This window comes from Leptopilina heterotoma, unplaced genomic scaffold (genome assembly GCF_015476425.1).
Source record: "Leptopilina heterotoma isolate Lh14 unplaced genomic scaffold, ASM1547642v1 Lhet_131, whole genome shotgun sequence".
Classification (NCBI taxonomy): Eukaryota; Metazoa; Arthropoda; class Insecta; order Hymenoptera; family Figitidae; genus Leptopilina; species Leptopilina heterotoma.
This window is the reverse complement of record NW_025110850.1, coordinates 792,829-819,635: the sequence shown is the minus strand read 5'-3', so window position 1 is coordinate 819,635 and position 26,807 is coordinate 792,829. Positions and strand designations below refer to the sequence as shown.

General features: G+C 23.9%; 1 protein-coding gene across 3 annotated transcripts in view; it reads right to left on the bottom strand.

Annotated features, from left to right (window-relative positions):
• Positions 1–26,239, bottom strand: part of LOC122513038 (ATPase family AAA domain-containing protein 2-like) — a 32,726-nt gene extending 6,487 nt beyond the window's left edge. Inside the window, exons 1-12 of one of the 3 annotated variants that reach the window (XM_043629268.1) lie at positions 25,816–26,239; positions 21,663–21,904; positions 21,000–21,378; positions 20,746–20,905; positions 20,551–20,632; positions 17,491–17,740; positions 16,878–17,385; positions 13,693–14,010; positions 13,388–13,569; positions 9,479–10,144; positions 9,197–9,382; positions 1,285–1,679 (exon numbers count right to left, since the gene is read on the bottom strand). In XM_043629268.1, coding sequence (XP_043485203.1) covers positions 1,285–1,679; positions 9,197–9,382; positions 9,479–10,144; positions 13,388–13,569; positions 13,693–14,010; positions 16,878–17,385; positions 17,491–17,740; positions 20,551–20,632; positions 20,746–20,905; positions 21,000–21,378; positions 21,663–21,894 — 3,358 coding nt within the window. In that variant the 5' untranslated portion in view covers positions 21,895–21,904; positions 25,816–26,239. The remainder of the gene's footprint in view (positions 1–1,284; positions 1,680–9,196; positions 9,383–9,478; positions 10,145–13,387; positions 13,570–13,692; positions 14,011–16,877; positions 17,386–17,490; positions 17,741–20,550; positions 20,633–20,745; positions 20,906–20,999; positions 21,379–21,662; positions 21,905–25,815) is intronic. The other 2 variants (XM_043629267.1, XM_043629270.1) reach the window with 2 other exon arrangements.
• Between the last annotated feature and the right edge of the window lie 568 nt (positions 26,240–26,807).

The following is a 26,807-nucleotide window of genomic DNA, read 5'->3' as shown; positions in this document are numbered from 1 at the left end:
TGTGAAGAATAATTTTATTTTTTTAAAAAAATAATTGAACTCCTTCGAAGGATTTTATTATTTTTGGAAAATAAATGAATTGCTGTGAATAATTTTATTAATTTTTGCAAATAATTGAATTTCTGCGAAGAAGTTTATTAAAAGTTTTGAAAATAATTGAATTCTTGCGAAGAAAATGATAATTCTTTCTAGGATTAAATTAGTTAAAATCGTATTCAGAGTAATTGATTTCTTATTAAAAAATATTATAAAAAAATTACCATTATTTATTACATTTTTTTTAAATAATGAAATTCATTTGACAAATTTTATAAAAATTGCATTGAAAATAATTGAATTTCATCGAAAAATGTGTCATTTATAAAAATAATTCAATTATATTTAAATAATTTGAAAAATAATTAAAGTTTTGAGTATAATTTTAGTTAAAAATTCTAGAAAATGTAAAAAAAAATTTTTTTTTAAAAAATCCGGAAAAAAATTTTAAATTTAATAAAATTTTTAAGAATAATCACATTTTTCGAGGAATTCGATGAAAATTGTATTAAAAATAATTGAAATTCTGCAATGTGTTTTATTATTTATGAAAATAATTGAATTCCTAAAAAGAATTTTATTATTTACGAATATAATTGATTCCCTGTAAAAATTCTATTATTTATGAATAATTGAATGATTGCGAAGAAATTTATAAAACATTTTCTAAATAATTGAATTTCCGTGAAATTTTTATTATTTTATGAAAATAATTAAAGGTTTGAGTAGAATTTTATTAATTTTTTTGTTAAATAATTGAATTCTTTTGGAAAATTTTATTAAATTAGTAGATATTGAAAATCATTGAATTGAGGAAAATTTTTTTAAATAATTGAAATTTTGCCAAGAAGTTCATTTATCAAAATTTTTGAAAATATTAATAATTGAATTTCGGAGATAAATTTAATTATTTCTAAAGATAATTGAAATTTTGAAGAGAATTTAAAGAAATTTTTTAACATAATTGAATTTCTGCGAAGAATTTTATTGCTTTTGAAAATAATTGAATTTCTGCATACATTTGTAATTTCTTTAAAATTCTCCAAATTATATCGTACAATTTACGAACTTTTCCTTCTTTTTTAATCAAATTACGAACTTTATGAACCTTTTTTTTAAAAAAATGACTTTTACGCACGTCAGGCAAATTTACGAACCTTTACGGGATTTACGGACCTAGTTCGAGCTCTGGAATTAGAATTCTTTAGTGTAAATTACGAATCAAAGAAATTATAATTCTTTACTCACCGGTTGTCTCGCCATTAGGTGTTTTAAGTGTATTTGGTTCGCACGGACTGTCCTCGAAGGCAATTTTCTTCTTCTTGTGGGCCTTTTTCACGTAACCACGTGCCCAGGCGGGTATTCGTCTTTTTCTCGAGCTCGAAAATTTCCTCCCATTAACAACCAATGAACCGCTCGATGGAGTGGCGTCTTTCTTCTCACTCTTTTCATTAGCAGGTGTTGCATCAACTTTCGAACTCTTACCGTCCTTTATCACATTCACTACTTTGACGACTTTTCTATTCTTCGATATCTCTCGACATTTATCCTCAAAATCCGAATCCAATTCGGCTTTTATCAGGGCGTAAGCATTATCACGAAGTGAACAAGCTCGATGCCTTATAAGTTTATCCGCTGGATCTCTGTTAAAGAAAGAGAGAGAGAGAGAGAGAAAGAGAAAGGAGGGAAGAAAGAAAAAAATTATTTCAATTATTCAGAAAAAGAGAAACCGATTAGGAATAACATTGAAAAGCGTGTGAGACTAAATGACAAGTGGCATTCAATTTTTTTTCCTAATTTCTAAATGTTTATCAAGAAACATAACATTCTTTTCAAAAGATTATGTATGAGGCGTTCTATGAGCAGGACAAACTTTAAATCTTAGATTTTCTTCATACTTTGCCATTTTGTTATCTTAGGAGTCATTTATAATTTGTGAAAATATTTTTACAAAATTTCGATTATTTTGCAAGATATTGTTATTTAAACTTATGAGCGAACTTTTGAGTCACTTTTTTTAGCAATTTTTATTTCTAAATCTATAAAAGAAAAAAGTGTTCAATACGAAAATTGTAGAGAAACTATTGACTTTCAATAATATTTTATTGGAAAATAAATATTTTACTTTTTTCATCAGGGTTGCCACAAAAATTTAATTTTGTTTTTCCTTGACTTTTCCCTAATTTACAGACAAAATTTTAACTTTTTCCCTGACCCTAAAGAATATTCTGATTCACTCTAACTCCTGTGAAATTTTTATTATTTATGAAAATAATTAAATATTTGCATAGAATTTTATTAAAATAATAGATATTGTAAATCATTGTAACTTCTTTAACATTATTTTCATCATTTCATTTTAACTATACTATTATTTTCTAGAATTTTTAACTAAAATTCATCAAATTTTTGATAAAGTTCTTTTGAAAATTTTCAAATCCATTTGTTGACAATTCAATTTTACGTGAAATTTCAATTATTCGGAACTTCTTCAATTAAATATTTGTTAGAAAATAAAAACTTTAAATAATTTCAAAAAATTTCGATTAAGCTTTCTGAAAAAATTAGTTTCACAGAATATTTAATTAAAAATATGAAAAACTCAGATTTTCAAATATTTTAATTTGAAACCTTTACAAAATTCAATTATTTCTAAAAATTGTAATTATTAGTAACTTCTCAAAAATTCAATTATTATCTAAAACTTTAACTGAAATTAATTTTTAAATCAATTTTTATTAGAAAATTCTTCGAGAATTTAATTATTTATACATAATTTTATCTTATACATAATTTTATCAACAAATTTTTAAATAATTGAATTCTTTTGACGAATTTTAATAAAATTTTTAAGAATAATTACATTTTTCGAGGAATTGGATTAAAATTATTATTGTATTAAAAATAATTGAAATTCAGCAATGAGTTTTATTGTTTATGAAAATAATTGAATTATTGCGAAGAATTTTATAAAAAAGATTCAAACAATATTGACTTTTTTCGAAAAATTTATGCAAATTCTATTTTTAATAATTGAATTCCTGTGAAATTTTCATTCTTTTATAAAATAATTGAATATTCGTGTAGAACTTTGTCAAAATTGTCTATAAATAATGGAATTCTTTTGGGAAATATTATTAAAATAATAGATATACAAATTATTGAACTAAGAAAAATTTTTCAAAATAATTGAATTTTATTACTTTTGGAAATAATTGAATTCTTCTGATGAATATTGTTATATTTATAATGAAAATAATTGACTTCCTCCGAATGATTTTATTATTTACGAAAATAATTATTAAATCCCTGAAATTAATTCCTGTGAAATTTTTATTATTTTGGAAAATAATTGATTGTTCGTGTAGAATATTATCAAAATTTTTGTTTAATAATAATTGATTTCTTTTGAGAAATTTTATTTAAATTGTAGAATATTGAAAATCATTGAATTAAGAAAAATTTTTGAAAATAATTGAAACTTTGCCTTAAATTTTATTAAAATTTTTCAAAATAATTGAATTTTATTACTTTTAAAAATAATTGAATTCTTGTAATGAATACTATTATTTATGAAAATAATTGACTTTTGCAATGAATTTTATTAAAATTCCTAAAAAACATTGAATTTTGTAATGAATTTTATTAAAATTCCTGAATATAATTGAATTTCGGTGAAATTTTGCTATTTATAAAGATAATTGAAATGTTGACGAGAACTTTTTTTTAATTTTTTCAAATAATTGAATTTTGTTATTTATTAAGATATTTTAATTGTTTCAAAAAATTGCGTTAAAATTTTTAAAATTGAAACTAATTTCAACAGAATTGAAATTAAAATTTTTTAAAAAATACTTCATTAAATGAATTACAAATAATAACTATGTGGCAGTTCTTCAATAGAAGTAAGTTATTTGAAATAAATTCTATTATTTCTATTATTTTTAAAGTTGCTAATTTTCTTTAAAAAAAAGTGAGTAAGAAGTTAGCCGCCCACATTTTTTGTGTTCTTTTAAATTCCAAACCTTTTTTTCAAAAAAAATTATTTAACCCCTGTTTTTACAAAAGTAAACATTATTTTTCAATTTTTACAGAAACTACCTCTTTTTTTCTTCATTATTTTTATTGGAAAGCTGAGATATTTTCCAGAAAATTATATAAAGTTAACAATTGGGACAACAATGGTTTTTTAATAAAATAAACAAAAAGTGTTTAAAAATTTGTTCTTTTTTTATTTTCTTGAAAACCTATTGTTGTCCCATTTTTAAAATTTACATAATTTATTGGAAAAAATCTCAGCTTTCCATTCAAAATGATAAAAAAAAATTTAAAAAAGATAGTTTTTATGAAAATTGAAAAATAAGGTTTTTTAAGGACACTACAAACTTTCACTTAAATATTTTTTGCAGAAAAAATTTTACGGGCATCGAGTAAAAAAATTAAAAATTATTGTTTTAAATAAATTAAAGAAAAAAATGAATTATTTATTTTCGAAGAAAATATTATTAAAAGTCAATAATTTCCCTACAATTTTCATATCGAACCCTTTTTTCAACAGATTTCGAAATAAAAATTTATTTATTTATTATATAGACGGGCGTTACATTAGTACCCATAAAAATATAAACCGTTATTTTTTAATAACAATATTAAAAAATAATAAAATAATAATGAAATAAAAGTTACTCAAAAAGTTTAAATAACAAGATCTTGCAAAATAATCGAAATTTCAAAAATATTTGCAAAACTATTTTCACAGCTTATAATTGACTCCTAAGACAACAAAATGTAAAAATATAAAAAAAATCTGAGATTTAAAGTTTGTCCTGCTCATGGAAAGCCCTATTTATCTATAATAAAGAAATTATTGAAAGCCACTAAATTCTACGATGCAAACAACAGCAATGGATAAAAAACAGGAAAGACTCAACTACCTCTTTAATATTCCGAGAGAGGGCCTATCGCGCAAGCTGACATGAAAAAACACACAACAATGAATATATGTCAGTATGAGGAAACGACCGATAGATGTGCCGCAATTATTTTTCACACGGAATTTCTTTTTTCTTTTTTAAAGTTAATATACTCATCAAATCCTTGAGAATAAATATCAAAAATTGTCATTTCTTCTTTATTTTCTAATATTAATTAGGGTGCGTGCTGAGGCGCGTAAATATTCCCCCGCCTTCTTCATTTTTATTTACACACATGACATTCCCATCTGTGTTCGATCGGTAAAGTAGAAATGCGCGGGAGAAATATTCATTCGCCCCCTCGTGCATTGAAAACAATCTAAGTGGTTTTAAGAAGATCTCAAGAAGAAACAACTTTATACGTTTAAAATAAAAATTCTCAAGGAAAGAGATTCAATATTTTCATTAAAATTACAATTAATTCTACATTTTTAATTTATCCGTTGAAAAAATGAGAGAAATTAAGAGTGCCAGATGATTGCAAAATAACAACTTTAGGAAGTCACTTTTTTCAAGAAAAGCATTTTTGTAAATCAATTTTTTTTATTGTTATTATTGATTGTTAATTGAATCAACTGTTGATTAGTCTTTTCAAAAGCCAAACTAATTTCCTGGTAAAAGCAATTGTCGCTTATCAGAATTTGCATGATCGTTGGTACCATTCCCTCTAAAAGTTTATCTATAGTAGCCAATAAATAAATTAAATTGGAAAACATGACTTTATCTAAATGTTTGTCATCAAAATTTTATGTCATAATTTCGTAATTTAAAAGAAAGAGACAAATTAAATTTTTAATTCGTTTTGGTGGAAAGGCGAAGAATTTAATTTTGAACATTTAAAACGATTGAAAGTTGCATTTGAATAAAAATTACAATTTTCTGTAAATAAGAAACATTTGTTAAATTTTATGTTATGTTACTTAAATCATTTATTATTGACAAAAAAGTATAATTTTTATTCAAATTTAACTTTAATTTATTCAAAATGTAGAGAATGAAATTCCTCACGCTTCTACCGAAAGGAATTTAAAATTCTTTAAAATACGAAATTATGACATTGGATTAACTTTTGTTCCGATTGTTTGTCAGATTCTTCCTTTCAATCCCCATTTTATTTAAAAATATTATAAAATTTGTAAAAATTTCTTCTTCAAGAATTAACACTTTTTGGCGACTCTTAAACCATAAATTCTTGGTGAATGTAATAAAAATTTAATTTTAATGCCCAAGGGGTAGTTTTTGCAGTTACAACAAAAATTTTATATTCTATACTCTCAATAAACTGATAAAATTCTGATAAAAATGACACCTTAACGACAAAAAAAAATGTTAATTTTTTAATCGAATATTTAAAAAAACCCATTTTCAGTAATTTACCTAGTTTTTTTTATATCTTACGAAAAAATTAACGTTTTTTTAACGTTCAAAGGCTCATTTGAATCGTATCAAATGGTATTTTTTTATAGAAGTGAAATTTCATCCTACAAGAATTTATCTATGTATATTTCTTTAGAAAATACAAGTCAAGAATATTGAATAAAAAAAGTTTAAAAATTTCAAACAACTTTAATGACTTGCAATTTCTAAAGGAATGTACATATAGAGATAAATTATTTGAAAAAAATCTAAATTTTATAAAAAAAATACGATTCAGATGAGCCTATGAACGTTAAAAGAAGTTTATTTCTTCGGAAGATAAAAAGAAATTAGGCAAATTATTATTGAAAATCGGGAATTTGTAAAATATCTGTTTGAAAAATTGACATTCTTTTGTCGTAAAGGTTTCACTTCTTCAGAATTTTATCAGCTTTTTGAGAAAATAGAAAGGAACAAATTTTAGACATTTATTTCAAGTTTATAATTATTTAATAGTCATCAAGGTTGACACAAAAATTTAATTTCGTTTTTTCCTGCCTTTTCCCTGATTTCCAGGCAAAATTTTGACTTTTTCCCTGACCCTAAAGAATAATTCTGATTCACTCTAAAATCCTGTGAAAATTTTATTATTTATCAAAATAATTAAATGTTTGGGCAGAATTTGATTAAAATATGTAAATATTGTAAATTATTGTAACTTCTTCAAAATTGTTTTCATCATTTCAATTTAATTATTATTTTCTAGAATTTTTAACTAAAATTCATCTTTAAATCAATTAATTTTAATAATTTTTGAAAAAGTTCTTTTTGAGAATTTTTAAATTTATTTGTTTACACTTCAATTTTACGTTAAATTTTGATTATTCAGAAATTCTCCAATTAAATATATTTTAGAAAATAAAAACTTTAAATAATGTCAACAAAAATTCAAATAAACTTTTTCAATGAAATTAATTCTACAAAATTGTTAGTTAAAAGTATGAAAAATTCAGATTTTTAAAGATTTTAATTTGGAACCTTTTAAAAATGCAATTATTTCTAAAAATTCATGCTATAATGCCTTTAATATTCAATTATTATCTGAAATTTTAACTAAAGTTCATTTTTAAATAAATTTTTATTAGAAAATTCTACTAGAATTCAATTATTTAAATACAAAAATAAATAATTCACCGAGTGCTTCTCAATATTAAATTCTTTCGACGAATTTCAATGAAATTTTAAAGAATAATGGAATTGAATTCCTAAAAAGAATTTTATTATTTATGAAATAATTGAATTCTTGAGAAGAATTTTATTGAAATTTTTTAAATAATTGAATTCGAGTGAAAAAATTTATTATTTATGAAAATAATTAAATTCATGCGAAGAATTTTATTATCTATGAAAATAATTGAATTATGCGAAGAAATTTATGAAAAATTTGTAAATAATTGAATTCCTCTAAATTTTTAATTATTTATTATGAAAATAATTAAATGTTTGAGTAATATTAAAATTATTTTTAAATAATTAAATTCTTTTGGAAAATTCTATTAAAATAGTAGATATTGAAAATCATTGAATTGAGGAACATTTTTGAAAATAATTGAAATGTTGTCAAGAATTTTTGGAAATAATTGAATTTCGGAGAAGAATTTTATTATCTATGAAAATAATTGAAATTTTGACGAATAGTTTTAAAAATTTTGGAACATAATTAAATTGAAAAAAATTAAATTAAAATTTTTCAAAAAAATTAATTCTACATAATTGTTAGTTAAAAGTATGAAAAATTCAGATTTTTAAAGATTAAAATCTTTTCAAAATTCAATTATTTCTAAAAATTCACACTATAATGATTTTAATATTCAATTATTATCTACAATTTTAACTGAAATTAATTTTTAAATCAATTTTTATTAGAAAATTCTACAAAAATTCAATGATTTAAATATAAAAATAAATAATTTATTGAATGATTTAATGTTTCTCAAAAGTGAATTCTCATAAAGAATTTTATCAACAAATTTTTAAATAATTGAATTCTTTCAAAGAATATTTCTTCCTTTAAAAACTTATAAAATTATTGGATTCTAATAAAATTTTTAATAATAATTGCATTTTTCAAGGAATTTTTTTTAAATTATATTAAAAGTAATTGAAATCCTGCGATGAGTTTTAATGCTTTTAGTAATAATTGAATTTTTGCTAACGAATTTTATTAAAACTTTTAAAAATAATTGAATTCCTGAGAAAAATTTTATTGTTTATGAAAATAATTGAATGCTTGCGAAGAACTATAGTGAATTTTTTTTAAGTAATTGAAATCCTGCGATTAGATATATTATTTTTTTAAAAGTAATTGAATTCACACGAAGAATTATATCTATTTAAGCAAAAAAGTTCCTGCTTTTGTACCACACAGAAACTATAGACTAGAAGTCCAGTTTTGTCGAAAATTTCTTAGTAACAATCTTAAAGGCCAAACCCCGTGGATCATTTTTTGGATTCTTTGATTAGATTCCTTCAAGCAACAACGCTATTGCTTATTCTTAAAAGTTTGCTTAAAAGTCTGTCTGTCTCTATGCAATTTCATAGAATTAAGTCAGTCAATGCAACAATCAACTCAACAGTGTACAATTTATTTTACAATAATTATTCTTTAAAATTTGTCTTCTTGTCCTATATTTTAAAAGAAATTTCATTTATTATGCAACAATTGAAAAAAGTGCTTCGGAAAAAGGGATTTTTTTAAGAGAAAAAGAAGATGATGATAATGAAGAAGAGAAGGAAGGAAAAACAATAAAAAAATAATATTATGGACTTACCTGTCAGGATTGTATTCAAGAGCATTCCGACAAATTAAATCAATATCATCGAGAAAATCACGAGCACAAAGATAAGAGTGCATATCAATTTTTGTCATCATCGTTTCCAAATCCATTGGCTCTTCAATAATCGTATTATAATCCGGCACCTCGTCCGTGTCCACCGGTTTCGTAAACATAAAAAATCTAAAAAAGAAACAAAAAAATTAGAAATTAAAATTTCCAAAAATTTCAAATTAAACAATTTTTTTTTATTTTAAAAAATAATTTAAAACTTCTTACTGTCTATTTCTCGCGAGTTTGGCACAAATTTCCCTCAAAAATATCCTCAATTCACGCAATGAAATTTCTTCTTTATCGCGAAGAAGTTTCTTCTCCTCCTCAGAGAGTTTCTTTGGCATTGGCTCGGGAGCAATTGGCAATTCCTCGAGGACACGCGGCTTATCGAGTTTCACGTGCGGTGGTTTTAAACTCTGCACGAGGAATATATGCTTGAAGAAGACAAATCTTTGCTCCTCAGTGGGCGAATTCATTGAATGAACTTCGCCACGTAGTTCACTGAATAAATTCTTGAGTTGATCGGGAAGTTCATTGTAGGATGAATCACTGGTGGCGAGAATTAAAATTGGCAATGGTGGATCGAGGGATGCGATGCGACAGAGAAAAACGGCTTTCACTGTTTCCGGTACGAGAGGCCACCATTGGTCGATTGATCTTATGTAAATAATGGACGGTACGTTTCGTGAGGCCTCATTGAACACTTGAACGCACGCTTCCTCCGGTGAGCGTGCACTCTCGGCGAAAAGTGCGCTCACATCCAATGTTTGCACTGGTACATGCTCCATTCGATAGATTAAGGCCTGGGCGAGTCGAGGACTCTGACTTTGCGCCATCGGTCCACCGGATATCAAGAGTCGTGGCCTGTGAACTCCTCTTGCTACTTTCACTCTATTGACAGAAAAATTTAAAAAATTACAATTGTTTCGTGAAAAATGCAAAAAAATTACTTTTCCCACTTATAAGCTTCGTACTCGATAAATTATTTTCAAAAAGGAGTTTTAAGAATTGAAAAAAGCAGTAAAAAAAAGTAACTGTCGATAAACTAAATTTGACGACTCAATTTTTTTAAGAATGGAAAAAAGTAGTAAAAAAAAGTAACTGTCGAAAAATTAAATTTGACGACTCAATTTTTTTCTAATTTAAAGTAAAGTTTGTAAAGTAAAATTTAAGTAATGTTAAATATCTAACATTAAAAAATAGAACCATTTTTTAAAAATAAATATTTAAATACAATTTACTTTTTTCACAGAAATTAAAATATTTTAAATGATTTCAATCCTAAAGCCTTTTCAGGGTTGCCACAAATATTTCATTTTTCCCTGATTACAAGAAAAATTTTTAACTTTTTCCCTGACCCTAAAGAATATTCTAATTCGCTCTAAAAATTATTAGATACTGAAAAAAAATGTTCTATTACATTTATTTACAAATTTCTTTAATTGTAAAATTATTCAAAAACATCAATAACTTCTTTTTTAAATAAATATCTAATCATTATTATTTTTCCGTGGGAATTAAAATTTTTCAAAACATTCAAATTCAAAGCTTTTTGAAATTCAACAACTTATAAAAATATTATTACAAAACATGACATGACAAAATTTAAATTATTAAAAAAAATCTTCTCAGAAAAAAGTTAATTATTTACAAGAATCCTTCGCAAGAATTCAATTATTTTTACAAGTAGTAAAATTTCTCAAAAAATTCAATTATTTAAAAAAAAATATAATAAAATTCGTTGCAATAATTCAATTTATTATTTTCATAAATAATAAATCGATTATTCGGTAATTCATTTTTAAATCAATTTTTATTGAACTTTTAAAAAAATAATTGAATTCCTGGCTAGAAATTCAATTAAATTTTGTTTAAATGATTGAAATCCTGAGATGAGATTTATTGTTTTTTTTTAAATAATTGAATTCAAACGAAGAAATATATTAAATTTTGTTTAAATATAATTGAATTTAATCAAAAAATCTTATTTTTTAAAGAAATAATTGAATTCTTACGAAAGACTGTGTTAAATATTTTTTAAAAAATTAAATTTTTTAAAAAGAATTTTAATAAAATTTTTAATTATAATTGTATTTATCGAAGAATGAATTTAAAATTGTATTAAAAATAATTAAAATCCTTCCATAAGTTTTATTACTTTTAATAATAATTGAATTCTTGTAACGAATTTTATAACTTTTAAAAACCATTGAATTCTTGCGTAGAAATTTATTAAATTTTTTTAAAGAATTGAATTGTTTCGAAGAATTTTATTATTTATAAAAATAATTGAGTTCCTCGGAAGTATTTTATGAAATTTTGTTTAAATAATGGAAATCCTGCGATAAGATTCTTTATTTTTTATAATATATTTAAATTCATATGAAGAACTTTGTTACATTTAAAAAAAAAAATTTAATTGTTTTAAAGAATTTTAATACAATTTTTGATTAAAATTGTATTTTTAATACAAATAAATTTATTTGTATTAAAAATAATTGAAATCCCGTCATCACTTTTATCACTTTTAATAATAATTAAATTCTTGCAACGATTTTTATTTAAATTAAACCTTTAACAATAATTGAATTCCAGAAAAAATATTATTATTTATAAAAATAATTGAATTTTTTGAAATTAATTGAATTTTTGCGAAGAATTATATTTATTTATCAAAATAATTTAATATGTAAGAAGAACTTTAACATTTTAAAAAATAATTGAATTCTAACAAACTTACAAAATTTTAAATAATTAAATTCCAGAGAAAATTCGTCTTGTTTGTGAAAATAATTGAATTCCTAAAAAGAATTTGATTATTTATGATAATAATTGAAATTTTGCCAACAATTTTAGTAAAATTTTTGAAAATAATTGAATTTCGGTGAAGAAATTTATTATTTATAAAGATAATTGAAATTTTTACGAGAATTTTCTAAAATTTTTGAAATTAATTGAATTTTTGCGAAGAATTATATTTATTTGTCAAAATAATTGAATATGTAAGAAGAACTTTAATATTTTAAAAAATAATTGAATTCTAACAAAGGATTTTATTACAAAATTTTAAATAATTAAATTCCAGAGAAAATTCGTATTGTTTGTGAAAATAATTGAATTTAAATTAAATTTTTCAGAATAATTGCATTTAGCGATAAATTTATTTAAAATTGTATTGAAAAGAATTGGAATTTCTTCGATAAATTTCATTATTCATAAAAATATAATTGAATTCTTGAGAAAAATTGAATTCTCGTAAAATTTGTTATTACCTACGAAAATTTAATTCAATTTCTGCGTAGAATTTTATAAAAAAAAATTTGTAAATAATTGAATTCCTGTCAAATTTTTATTATTTATGAAAATAATTAAATGTTTGCGTTAAGAATTTTATTAAAACTTTCAAAAATAATAAAATTTGTGAGAAGAATTTTATGATTTATAAAAATAATTGAATTCTTTCGAAAAATTTTAATAAAATTTTTTGAGGAATTGATTTAAAATTGCATTAAAAATAATTGAATCCTGTGATATGAGTTTTATTACTTCTAAAAATAATTGAATTCCTAAGTAGAATTTTGTTACTTAGAAAAATAATTTAATTCTTGCGATGAATTTTATAAAAAATCTTTTTAAATAATTGATTTTTCTTCGAAAAATTTTATATTTGTGCTTTTAAATAATATTGAATTCCTGTGAAAATGTTTATTATTTAGAAAAATAATAATAATTGAATGTTTGCAAAGAATTAAAAAAATTTCTTTTTAAATAATTGAATTCTTTGGGGGAATTTTTTATTAAAGTAGTAAATATCTAAAATAATTGAATTTTGAAATTTTTTTTATAATAATTATATCGTTAGAGAGAATTTTATTAAAATTTATTGAATCTTTTATAAGAATTTTACTAAAAGTTTTGAGAATAATTTTTTTGATTTCAACTCGAATCGTATTTAAAGTACTGCAAATTTTCAAAAAAAGAGGAAAAAGTTGCTTTTAGTGTCACAAATCTAAAAAAAAGGATCCAAAATATTAGCAAATCGTAAAAAAAAAGTAAAAAATAGTAGGTTTTAGTAACTGTGTACGAAGCCTGCGCGCGAAAACAAAGAGAGAAAGAGAAGAGAAAAATACTTACTTCGCCAAAGCTGGATTAATGCCCTGTGGAAATATTCCCTTCACTACGTCAACTAGTTGAGAGAGCGTTGGTCCAAGAAGAGGTTCCATGAACGCCTGAAGTTTTCTTCCTGCACATGGCGTCACTCTATGAGAGGACGGAACGAGAAGTGAACTCGCCTTTATGAAGTCTTTCTTTTTCACCTGCGCAAATTTAACACAAATTTTTCGATTTTTAAAATTTTCACCCTATTTACCGCGACAAAGAAATTTCAATTTCAAAGAATTTTAAAATTCTGCACTTGTAATAAAATAACTTGAAATTACCTCCACACGCTCTGGATCGAGGAGAAGACGATTGCTCGACAAATAAATCTGAGGATATGTCCTCTTTAAACCCTGTATCACCGCCTCAGTGCAAAGAGCACGTAAATCCGAGCCGCAATAGCCCGTCGATTTTTCCGCTAACGCCTCGAGAAGATGATCGCCCGGTTGATTTTGCCACTTTTTCACGTGTATCCTTAAAATTTCAAGTCTCTCCTTCATTGCCGGATGCGGGAAGAAAAGTTCACGATCAAAACGTCCTGGACGTCTCAATGCAGGATCAATTGCGTCTATTCTATTAGTGGCCCCTATAACTATCACCTGAAAGAAAACAATTTTTAAACACTCACGCAATTTAATAACTTTACATTAAAAACTTTTAATCATAAAAAAAGTCGCTTTAGTCGATTAAAAATACAAAAAAAAAATCGAAAAGTTGTTTAATAAAATTAAGTGTCGTCACAGAAATTTTTTTTTTTTTTTATAACTTCAATAATTTTGTTAAATGAATATTTAAATACATATTTGTTTTTTCACAGGAAATAAAATTTTAAAAATTTCAGCTTAAAACCTTCTGAAATTTAATAATATCTGAAAATTTTTAATTATAACCCATCCAAAATTTAATTATTTTCTACAATTCTGAACTAAACTTCATCTTTATATGAATTATTTTTGATAATTTTTCGAAAGTGATTCCATAATTTTTGGCAATTTAATAAAGTCTTTTAAAAATAATAGAATTTTTGAAAAATATAAAAAAATAATCAAATTTTTGAAGAATTTAAATGAAGAATTAAAATTTAAACATGAACATGATTTCTTTTTTCCTTAACAATTAAAAGTTTTCAATAATATTATTCAAAAATTCTAAAAAAATAATTTAATTTTGAAAGATTAGTAGTTTATTTATTTATTTTACAAAAATTATTGAAATTTAAAAATTCTGAAGAAAATTTGGTTTTTAACGATAATAAAATTAAAAAAAAAAAAAAATTTTTTTTTTTAGAAAAATTTTATTATTTATAAAAATTTTGAATTCTTGCGAAGAACTTTATTAAAATTTTTAAAAATAATTGAATTCTTTCGAAGAATTTTAATAAAATTGTTAAAAATAATTGAAATACTGCGACGAGTTTTGTTACTTTTAAATAATAATTCAAGTTTTGAAATAAATTTCTTTAAAACTTTTAAAAGTAATTGAATTTTTTTGAAGAATTTTATCATTTATAAAAATAATTAAACTGTTGGGAAGAATTTTATTAAATTTTGTTTAAATAATTGAAATCCTGCGATGAGATTTATTATTTTTTTTAAGTAATTGAATTCACACGAAGAACTATATTAATTTTTTTTTAAATATAATTGAATTTAATCTAAAAAATATTATTATTTATAAAAATTATTCAATTCTTACAAAGAACATTATTAAATATAAATAATAAATAATTTAATTATTTTACAAAAATTATTGAAATTTTAAAATTCAGAAGAGAATTAAGTTTTTGAAAAATAGTAATTGTTATTTTTTGGAAGGTATACCTACTTGAATTGACGAAAATAATTTTCAAAAAATTTAAACAACTGGAAATTTTGTAAAATTTTATGTTTTAAAGAATTTTACTATTTCATCTTTAAAAATTATCTAGAAATATAATTGAATTTTTAAAAGTACATTATTTTATGAATTTACAAAAATTATTCTATTTAAATAATTAAATTCTCAAACTTGAACTCTGATAGGAATTGATTTAAAAAAATTCCAGTTAAAATTTTAGAAAATAATTTAATATTTAAAGGGTTATAGCAAAAATTTTACGAATTAATTAAATTTTAAAACATATTTAAAATTGTTAGAAAATTTTAGGGAAGCAGAAGTATAAAAATATTTAAATTTTTATTTTGAAAAATTATTAATTACATTATTTTTCTTAAAAAATTCTTAAAGTTTTGAATAATTTTATTCAAAAATTCTAAAAAAGTAATTGAATTTTAAAAGAATTACAGTTGCAATTTTTAGAAATAATTAATTTTTAAAAGTTTTTTCATTGAAGTTATTTGAGATTTTAATTCCTGTGGAAAAATAAATAAAAAATAATGATTTTTAAAAAATTATAATAGAAATATTTTAAGAATTATTTTTTTCAAAAATATTTTTATATAATTTTTAGAAGCTAGTTTTCATTAATTATCATTTTTAAAATTATATTTATAAGATTATTCATTAAAATACTTGAAAATAATCAATTATTTTCAATTGAATTTTGCAAAATTTCAATTTTAAATAATTTTCATTTTTAAAATTAATTTATTGAAAATCATCGAATTGGTGCAAAAAATTTGATAATAATAGAATTCCTTCGAAGAATTTTATTATTTAGAAAAATAATTGAATTCTCAAGAAGAAATATATTAAAATTTTTGATAATTCTAATTAAACTCTTCTTGAAGAATTCCTGTGAATTTTTTTTTAAACAATGGATTTTCTATAAAAATTTTAATTAAAAATCTTAAAAATAATTAATTTTATAAACAATTTCTTTTAAGTTTTTAAGTGTATGTTAATAATTGAAATTAAACATTTAATTATTGAATTTTATTAAAATTTTTGAAAATTCTTTTGAAAAATTTTATAACGAAAGATTTATTAAAAGTTTAAAAAATAATTGAATTTTTTCGAAAAATTCATTAAAATTTTGGAAAATAATTGAATCCTTTGAAATTTTTTATAACGAATTAAGAAAAAAAATTGAATTCTTTCGTGAAAGTGTTTTGAATATAATTGAATTTTTGCAAAGAATTTTGCTATTTATAAATATAATTGAATTGTTTCGAAGGAATTATTAAAATTTTAGAAAATAATTGTATTCATTCGTGAAATGTTATTAAAATTTTGTTTGAAAATAATTGAATTTTTGGAAAAAATTTTACTATATTTATAAAAATACTTTAATTCTTACGAAGAATGTTATTATTTATGTAAATAATTGAATTCTTGAGAAGATAATAATTTTTGAAAGATTTGTCTATAGTTATATTTTATACTATAAAAATCAAAATAAGTTTAATTTATTTTTTACTAAAAATGTGATATTTCATTGCAATATTTGGAAGAAAAGTCGAAAAAGTTGCAAATTTTGAAAATAAGTCATAAAATCCTGAAGGTAAGAAAAATAAAATTTTCTCACCTCTCCCCGATCGCTGAGGCCATCCATAAGTGCAAGTAGTGTCGATACAATACTGGCATGAATCTGATCTTGTTTTGTACTTCGAACAGGTGCGAGGCCGTCAATTTCATCGAAGAAAATAATTGATGGTTTCATTTGTTGCGCTTGCTCGAAAAGTAAACGTAGCTGACGTTCCGACTCGCCGACCCATTTCGATAGACAATCAGCGCCCTTGCGCATAAAAAATGCCACCTTCCTATTGGCCTGACTGCATTCATTTGCTAAAGCGCGCGCTATCAATGTCTTTCCAGTGCCTGGCGGTCCATGAAACAACACACCCTTTGGCGGTGTTATGTGAAATCGTTCGAAAACATCGGGATACATCATTGGAAATACGACCATTTCCTTGAGACAATGAATATGCGATTCCAATCCACCGACATCGGAAAAACTAATATTCGTGTCCAATGTTATTGGACTGATGTCCGCCTTTCGATCTTGTGGTCCTCCTTGTTGTATAATATTTTGTCTAATTAAAAAAGAGTGAATATTAGTTTCTCGTGGAACATTTTGAATATTTTGACTTTTGAAAATTCTCATTGACTTTGAAACGTAATTGTTGAATTTAAATTACCTCGCTTTTTTGCTCTTCTTCTTGTCGTATCTCTGGGGTTCGGAGTCGGTCGAGTCACTTGAACTCGAACTCTTGCTTCGATGCTTACGACGCCGTATCGAATTACTGAGAACGCTTCTTAAGGCGCGAATCGATCGGCGAACTGGTTCGACATTTGCCTGGAATCTGTCAACTGTTGGCTTTTTCTGACGTAAGCTATATTTTCGTGGACCTGGTGTGTCCGTTGACTCGCTCATATCACTGTCCTCAACTGTAAAAAAGCGTAAACAATAAAATAAAATTCCGTTTTGTTTCAAAATATTAAAATTTACATTAAAAATTCTGCTAACCATATGAGATAAAATTTAACAATCTTCAATTATTATTATTGACTTTTTGGTGCAAAATTGGTAAAGAAACACACTTTTTTTAATTCTTATTGGAAAAATTCCTTTTGGAGATTGTAACAAATTACAAAACAAAGTTGCTACAAAAATTTAATTTTGCTTTCCCCTGATTTCCAAACATTGACTTTTTCCCTGACCCTAAAGAATATTCTGCGATTCACTCTAAAATTGATTCGATACTCAAAAAAATATTCTATTACATTTATTTACGAATTTCTTTAATTGTAAAATTATTCGAAAACATCAATAACTTCTTTTTTAAATAAATATTTAATCATTATTATTTTTCCATAGGAATTAAAATTCTTCAAAACATTCAAATTCAAACCTTTTTGAAATTCTAAAGTTATAATAATTAAAAATGACAGAGTGATAAAATCATTAATTTATATTATACGAACATTGTTACTGTAACTACTTCAAAATTATTTTCATCATTTCAATTCGGAAATTCTTTAATTAAATATATATATATATATATATATATATATATATATATATATATATTAGAAAATAAAAACATCAAATAATTTCAACAAAAAATTAAATAAACTTTTTCAAAAAAATTTATTTTTATTAGAAAATTCTATGAGAATCGAATTATTTAAATACAAAAGTAAACAATATATTCAATAATTTAATGTTTCTTAAAATTGAATTCTTATAAAAAAATTTAGCAACGAAATTTTTAAATAATTGAATTCTTTTGACAAATTTCAATAAAATTTTTCAAATTAATTGCATTTTCAAAAATAATTGAATTCTTAAGGTCATGTTATTCAGTAGTCACGTGTTCACATAGTAAAGTATATGGGACACATGACCACTGAATAACATGACCTTAAAACGAATTTTATTAAGATTTTTAAAAATAATTTAATTCATGAGAAGAATTTTATTATTTATAAAAATAATTCAATTCTTGCGGAGAACTTTATTACATTTTTTTTTTAAATAATTGAATTCTTGCGAAGAATTTTATAAAAATGTTTTTAAATAATTGAATGTTTTTAAAGAATTTTATTCTAATTTCTTTTAAATAATTGAATTCTTTGGAAAATTTTTATAAAAATAGTAGATATTGAAAATCTTTGAATTCATGAAAATTTTTGAAAATAATTGAATTTCACAGAAGAACTTTATTATTTATATAGATAATTGACATTTTGATGAGAATTTTTATAAATTTTTTTACATTATTGAATTTTAGCAAAGAATTTCATAACTTTTGAAAATAATTTAACATAATTATTTTGCAACTTCTCCAAAAATTAATTTTTTGTAGTGTTTTTAACGAAAATATTCTTCTATAAATTTATTATTATTAATAATTTATTAAATATATTTAAAAAATTGAACTAACTTCAGAAGAATTTGAATTATTAAAATTTTTCAAAAATCTATGTTCTTTAAAATTTCTAATTAAATTTATTGAAAATTTAAATTTTCTAAAATTTCCATTTAAAACCTTTTGAAGTTCATCTATTTATGAGAATTGTAAACGCAACTCCTTCAAAATTCAATTAATTTTAAAATATTTAAGAATATGAAGTAAATTCAGAAAAAAAAATTAGTAAAATTAACTTGAAACTTGGAAAAATTTCCTTCAAAAATGGTAAAATTTAATATTAAAAATTGTTATTTCCAGAATAGCATTTTACTATTGTCAGGTACAACTTTTTTTTTTATAAAAATTAGAAATGTTTACTTCAAAAATAGTAAAATTTACTCTAAAAATAAGAATTTTTAATAGCTAATTATAATGTTCGAGAAAAAAGTATTTGAACAATTTTGCTAAAAAAATTAATTTTTAAAATAGTAAATTTTTTTTATTAAAATGACAATTTAAAAAAATTTTTCATAAAAATAAGGAAAAAACCGCTGCCAAGTTAGAAGATGAATTTATTGTTTTTATTTCATCAAAAACTTTGCTTCCTCATGGAGATTTTCAAAATTAATTTTTCATTTTTCACAGTTTAGCTAGAGATATTTATAAAAATGTAATTTTTTAATTCCTGAGATCAAAAAAGACATAAAAAATATTCTAAAAAATCGAATTTGAAATATTTTGGTTAAGTCCATAAAAAAAAAAATTGAGAAAATGATATTTTCCATACTTCTTGGTTTTTAAAATAACAATAATTTTGTATTTCTGATCGAATTATGTTAAAAACTAGATAAATTAAAGCGATTTTTAAAGTTTTACAAGTTATTTATAAGACTTTAAAGTTACTTCCACATTTAAAAAAAAATTTTTTAAAGTAAGATTTTTTTTACAATTTTTGATTTTTAAAATACCAATAATTTCGTAATTTCTAATCGAATTAGGTTCAAAAAAAGTATTTTAAAAGTTTAATATCTAATTTTAAAAATGTCATTTTTGAATTCCCGAGGTCAAATAACAAAGATATGTCAAAAAATCGAATTTGAAAAATTTTTTTATTACAATACTTCCTCATGAGGAAGCAAAAGGGGAGAAAATGTATGATTTTAGGGTATTTTATTAATTTAAAGGGATGAAAAAGGAGAAAGTAGGAAATAGGCGACAAACTATGTAAAATATCTACAAAAATTATAAATATATGTATGTAGAAAATATGTTTTTGTATAAAGAAAGAAAGTAATTTTTCGTGAAGAATTCATCGGTCATAAAATGAGTTGAAAAATATTTTACCTGCTAATTTTTTACTTCTCGACAATTGTCGTTGCGACGTTCGTCTTGTTCTCTTAACCCGAGTATACATATCCGTGTAACCCTAAAAAATTAGATAATAATTTTAATGTTTCCATGAGTAGCACTAAATATAACATTGACGATAAGTCAGTAAATTTTACCCTAAAAAGAAAGAAATTAAGAAAAATAATTTACCGGTCCATTATCGGAATTATTCCCGGCCTTTTCACTTTCATGCGAACTCTCCTCATCAGCTTCGTTCTCTTCTGCCTTGGCTTTATCTTTAAGTGAACTACCGGAATGTCTAGTAATAGGCCCTTCTCTCAATCTTCCAGGACTGTCAGACTTGCGTGTTCTAAAAAAGAATAAATTTGATTAATATACAACTAAAAATGTGTTCTAAAAAAATAAGTGGTTAATATACAACTAAAAAATAAAAAAATAAATACCTGGTGTCCTTTTCCTCATTATTCGTTGTTCTAACATCGGACTTATCGTGCACTTCAGATTTCACCTTAATTTCCCTCTCGTTACGCTCCTTTATGTCGCGAATATTTTTCTCTCTTTCCGATCTGGTTTTATGATCGTGATTCGCTCTCTCATTATGTTCGCGCTCCGGTCTTTCGCGCAATTCACGAATTGGTCTGTCGTGTTCCGCTCGATCACGAATATGACGAGTCGTAACCTTCGACTGATGATTCTCCCTCGATCTAAGCGGCATTCGATCTCTGAGATCACGTTTACGTTCCGGGACATCGTCCACCATTTCTTTCTCCGATGACGATCCATTTTGCGGGAACATTGGATATCCCTTCAATGTTTGGGTTCCTGAATCAAAAACTATCAATTAGCAGAGAAGAAAAACTCTTTTCGGCTTTATATTAAATAATTTAATTATAAAAAAAGTCCCTGAAATTGACGACGATGTTTAAAGGCCAAAAAAAGATGACTTTATCTTTTAGAAGCTTTTACGCTTTTAGATTTGACGTCAACTTCAGGAAACTTATTAAGAGAAAAAATTATCCTGGGAATTAAATTTTTGTATTGTTTTTTTCGAAATCAGAATCTCGAGAATTAAAATTTTTTGTTTGGTTGCTTCTAGAATTCAGTACCTAGAATCCAACTAGTGTTGAGATTATCGTAGGTCTGCATTCTGTTGCGTGTACTACGCCGAACGCTGAGATTATGTCTTGCGGCAATATGTGGACTTGTTGAGGCGTGAGATCGCAGTGTGCGAAGGCTTTTTGTTCTTCGTGCATTTGGGCCACTGTTCCTGCGCCCGCGAGGGCTGAAAATATCTTCCTCCGTGTCCATTGAGTCCAGGGTGGCTTCATCGTCTGTCATTATCTGCCACCCAAAATTCAATCGACTTACAAATTTTATTTCTCCCATCAATGACAATTACGTTCAAATTTCAAAACGTTAAAATAAAGGCAATTTCATTCAAGCGTACAACGATAAAGCATTATGAGCATCTTTTTCTCCACTTCTTTTTCTTTTTTCTTTTTAATGGACAGTATAGTGACGTGTTAACAAATTTAACAAAAGCAACTGAAGAATGTTACTATTTATTGAAATATTACAATAATATAGTCTATAAAAAGTAAGTTCAGTAATCTTTTTAAAGAAACATCTTCGTAACGCCAGAAAGTTAGAATTTGGAAAAAATTAACACTTTAGTACAAAAGAGGCAAGCTGTTATGATAAGTAAAAACACAAAATTACCATTTTATTGAAATGCTATGAATAGGGACAGGAACTTTATGCTTTTCAACGAGACGTTTTTTATGCTTTCAAAATACTATCATATATTATGCCTAAAAAGTTTTTTAAGCTTTGCATTCGGAAAATTTGTTCTTTCACTTAATATTTATAAAAAATATACTTAATTTTAAAAATAAATTTACAATTAGAAATTTTTTTTGCACTTATTGTTGCAATATCAGGTTTGCCACAAAAACTTAATTTTGTTTTTCCCTGATTTCCAGACAAAATTTTAACTTTTTCCCTGACCATAAAGAATATTCTGATTCACTCTAAAAATTATTAGATACTCAAAAAAAATGTTCTATTACATTTATTTACGAATTTCCTTAATTGTAAAATTATTCAAAAACACCAATAACTTCATATTTCTAAATAAATAATTAACCATTTTTATTTTTCCATAGGAACTAAGATTTTCAAAATTTCTAATTCACTTCAATAAATGTTTAGCGCAAAACTTTCCTGAAAATTTAACTTAAATTTTCAGGAAAATTTTCACGAAAGTATAGTCGAAAATGCAATTCAAATGTTCAGGAAAGTTTCAAGCTATATTTTTAAGAAAATTTGAGGATAAACATTTATTGGAGTGAGAAATTTAAATCTTTACACAATTTTAAAATAAACTTTGCAAGTAAATTTTTCGAAGTATGCAAGCAAATCTTTAATATACATATTTAGAAAAATTTCGGTGTTTTGTGGATAATTTTTCAGTTATTTTTAACTGATTAAGAAGCAAAAAGTCAGTCACTGCTGATTCTAAGTTAAAACCATGATTTTTAACTGATTCAAATTAAGAGAATATATTACTTATCATATTATAAATAATATACCAATAGATGTTAAACAGGTACATATAATAGATATTAAATAGTTTAGAGCATTTTTAACTTGTTTTATTTAGAAAAAGTGCCATTGTCACATATAATTTCTTATAATCTTTGAATTTAAAAGATTGTGACGTAACACATGAGTTCACCCCCCCTCCCCCATGTCACACTTAGTCACAATTCTCAGACCCCGTCCCTCCCCCTAGCCGCGTGACGTATTATGTGTACGGCCCCTTACGTGTTATTTTAAAAGTTACATTTTACTGTACAAATGAAAAAAGTTACTTGAAAAGAAGCAAATTACTGAGATAGTAAAAAATGTCTCTACAATAACAAGTTAATATAAAAGTATGAGTTACTCCAAAAGTAACATTTTATTGTAAAAGTAACAATTTATTAGAAAAGTAACAAGTTAATATAGAAGTATAAGTTACTCCAAAAGTAACATTTTATTGTAAAAGTAACAATTTATTAGAAAAGTAACAAGTTAATATAAAAGTATAAGTTACTCCAAAAGTAACATTTTATTGTAAAAGTAACAATTTATTAGAAAAGTAACAAGTTAATATAGAAGTATAAGTTACTCCAAAAGTAACATTTAACTGTAGTTATCAAGTTACTCTAAAAGTAACATTTTATTTTAAAGTAACAAGTTACTCCAAATGTAACATTTTACTATAAACGTATCAAGTTACTCCAAAAGTAACATTTTATTGTAAAAGTAACAATTTATTAGAAAAGTAACATTTTACTATAAACGTATCAAGTTACTCCAAAAGTAACATTTTATTTTAAAGTAACAAGTTACTCCAAATGTAACATTTTACTATAAACGTATCAAGTTACTCCAAAAGTAACATTTTATTGTAAAAGTAACAATTTATTAGGAAAGTAACAAGTTAATAATAAAGGTATCTAGTTACTCCAAAAGTAACATTTTATTGTAAGAGTAACAGGTTACTCAAAAAGTAACATTTTATTGTAAAAGTAACAAGTTACTCAAAAAATAACATTTTACTATAAACGTATCAAGTTACTCTAAAAGTAACATTTTACTATAAACGTAAAAAGTTACTATAAACGTAACATTTTACAATAAACGTAAAAAGTTACTCCAAAAGTAATATGTTACTGTTAAATAGAGAAGTTATTGTTATTGTAAAAAGTTATTGATAAAGTAGCAAGTTACGAGTTGCTGTGAAAGTAACAAGGAACCCTAAGAGTAACAAGTTACTATAAGTATAAATATTTCTTTTATTGTAACGAATTACTTTAAAAATCACAAGGAACATACTAAGAAAGTAACAATTTACTATAATAGTAACAAGTTACTGTAAATTTAAAACTTTCTATAAAAGTAGCAAGTTACTATAATCGTTGATATTTACTGTAAAAGAGAAAAGTTACTGTAAACGTATCAATTTACTATAAAATTAACAAGGTATACTATAAATCTAAGAAGTTATAAAATTTCTCAGATACTACTAAAATGTATATCTGTGAGAAATTAGTATAAAGTAACAAGTTACTAAAAAGTAACAATTAACAAATTATTATTAATTAGTAAGTTTATAATTAATAAGTATTAGTAAGTTACTTTTTATAAAATTTCCATTTGGTATAAAAAATTAATCTTTGCTAAAAAAGTAAGTGAGTATGTAGCTTTTTCCAAAAGTTACAAGTTACTATAAAAAACAAGTAAAGTCTCAGTAATTTTGTTTCTTTTTCTTGAAAAGTAGTAACCTATATAAATATGTACTATAAAATGTGTTACTTAAGTTTTAAAACTGTTTTAAAACATAAACACAATAAATAGTAACAGTAAAGTAATAATTTTACAGACTTTATTTTTTTTGTTTCTTGTTCCGTTTATTGAAAGTAACACCTGCTAATTCCTGGGTTAAATTGTGAAACGGAAAATAATAATTCAAATTTCGAGATAATTATTTTAATCTCTCCATATGACTTTGTATCGAAAGAAAATGTTTTTTTACATGTGAAGTGCAACCAGTGCAACGAAATAAATGTACATCATAAGTCAGATTTTGTGTATGTTAACGGAGTAGACATGAAAAAAGGCGGGAAATTAATGTCAAATAAACCGGTACCCCCACCACTATCAAAAATAAGTGCACGTGTTCCGATAAAAGGTCAATCCCGAAATTGATATAAAATCTCTTGATATTTGACATTTGATTCGAGTTGCAATATAAATAATAATTATACAAATTAGAAACGTATCTAACAATAATTAAATTATTAATCAATTTAATGAAAAAATAACTATTCACATCACAAAAGAAATAAAAGAAAATAAAAAAAGAGAAAATAAGGAAAATTAGACTCCTGACGAATGGCAAACCGAACGACCGTACACACAATTGACTTCCATTTACTCTCACTCCTCTATGACAAACGATGACTATTTTTTGAAGGATATAAAAACGAAAGATCAATGTAAATATTTGGAAATTATTATTTTTTTTTTATTCGAAATTCCAAACAATAAATGTCGGATGAAAGGAAGCTGCGCGCATGTTGCAGCGATTACGTGGCTTTTGAAAAGGACCAAATGCGCGAGAGTTTTAATCGATTATCATATATACACACTTTAGAAAAAGACGTTGGAAAAAAAGAGAAATATTAAATGTATTGATTTTAATTGGCTTACCTTCATTTGCCTGGTAAACGACGGGCAAATTTCGCTCCTTTTCCGTATAATGACTCGCGATGCACGTCATATGCTTGTGAAATCGAAACTTTCCAAAGCCATATACACCACAACGACGACGACGACGACTTCGACGACAAGAGAGAATGAAAGGGTATATCGGTTAGGCGTGTTTGTGATTATAATGTTGCACACGCCCAACGATATTTCACGTTTCAACCAGAACGTTTTATTATTGTTACGTTATTATATTTAATTGTGACTATAATGGAATACGCGGACGAAATATTTCATGGCAAAAAAAAATATTAAACACGAAATAAAGACTCGTAAAAATGAAATGTATTTCCAGGGTCACCACACACTACCAGCAAAAATCGCCCAGGGAAATGCCACACGCCACACTACAAAGTCACTTGAAGTTTGCTGCAAATGCACCCCCGTCCTAACCTATTTGACAAAAGACGAACGACATTTTGAATTTCAGGTTCGTCACGATGAGGCGCTAAAATCAAATTTACAGGTATGTACCTATATTTTTTTGGAAAAATTTTAATTTCAATTATTATGTATATTGAAATTAATTTTAATTTTAAAAATTTTAACGCAATTCTTTGAAAGCAATTCGACTAGTTTAATAAATATTAAAATTCTTTCCAGAAATTCAATTATTTTCAAAAATTAAAAAAGAAATCTCCTCAACATTTCAATTATCTTTATATAAATGAATAGCAAAATAATTCTTCTCCAAAATTCAATTACATACATTCAAGAATTTTTATAAAATTCAATTATTTTCATAAATAATTGTATTCATCACAAGAATTCAATTGTTTTCAAAATTAATAAAATTCTTCCCAGAAATTTAATTATTTTTAAAAAACCTAAAAAACAATTGTCAACATTTCAATTATCTTTATAAATGAATATAGCAAAATTCTTCGCCAAAATTCAATTTTTTTAAAGAATTTTAATAAAATTCATGTCAAAAT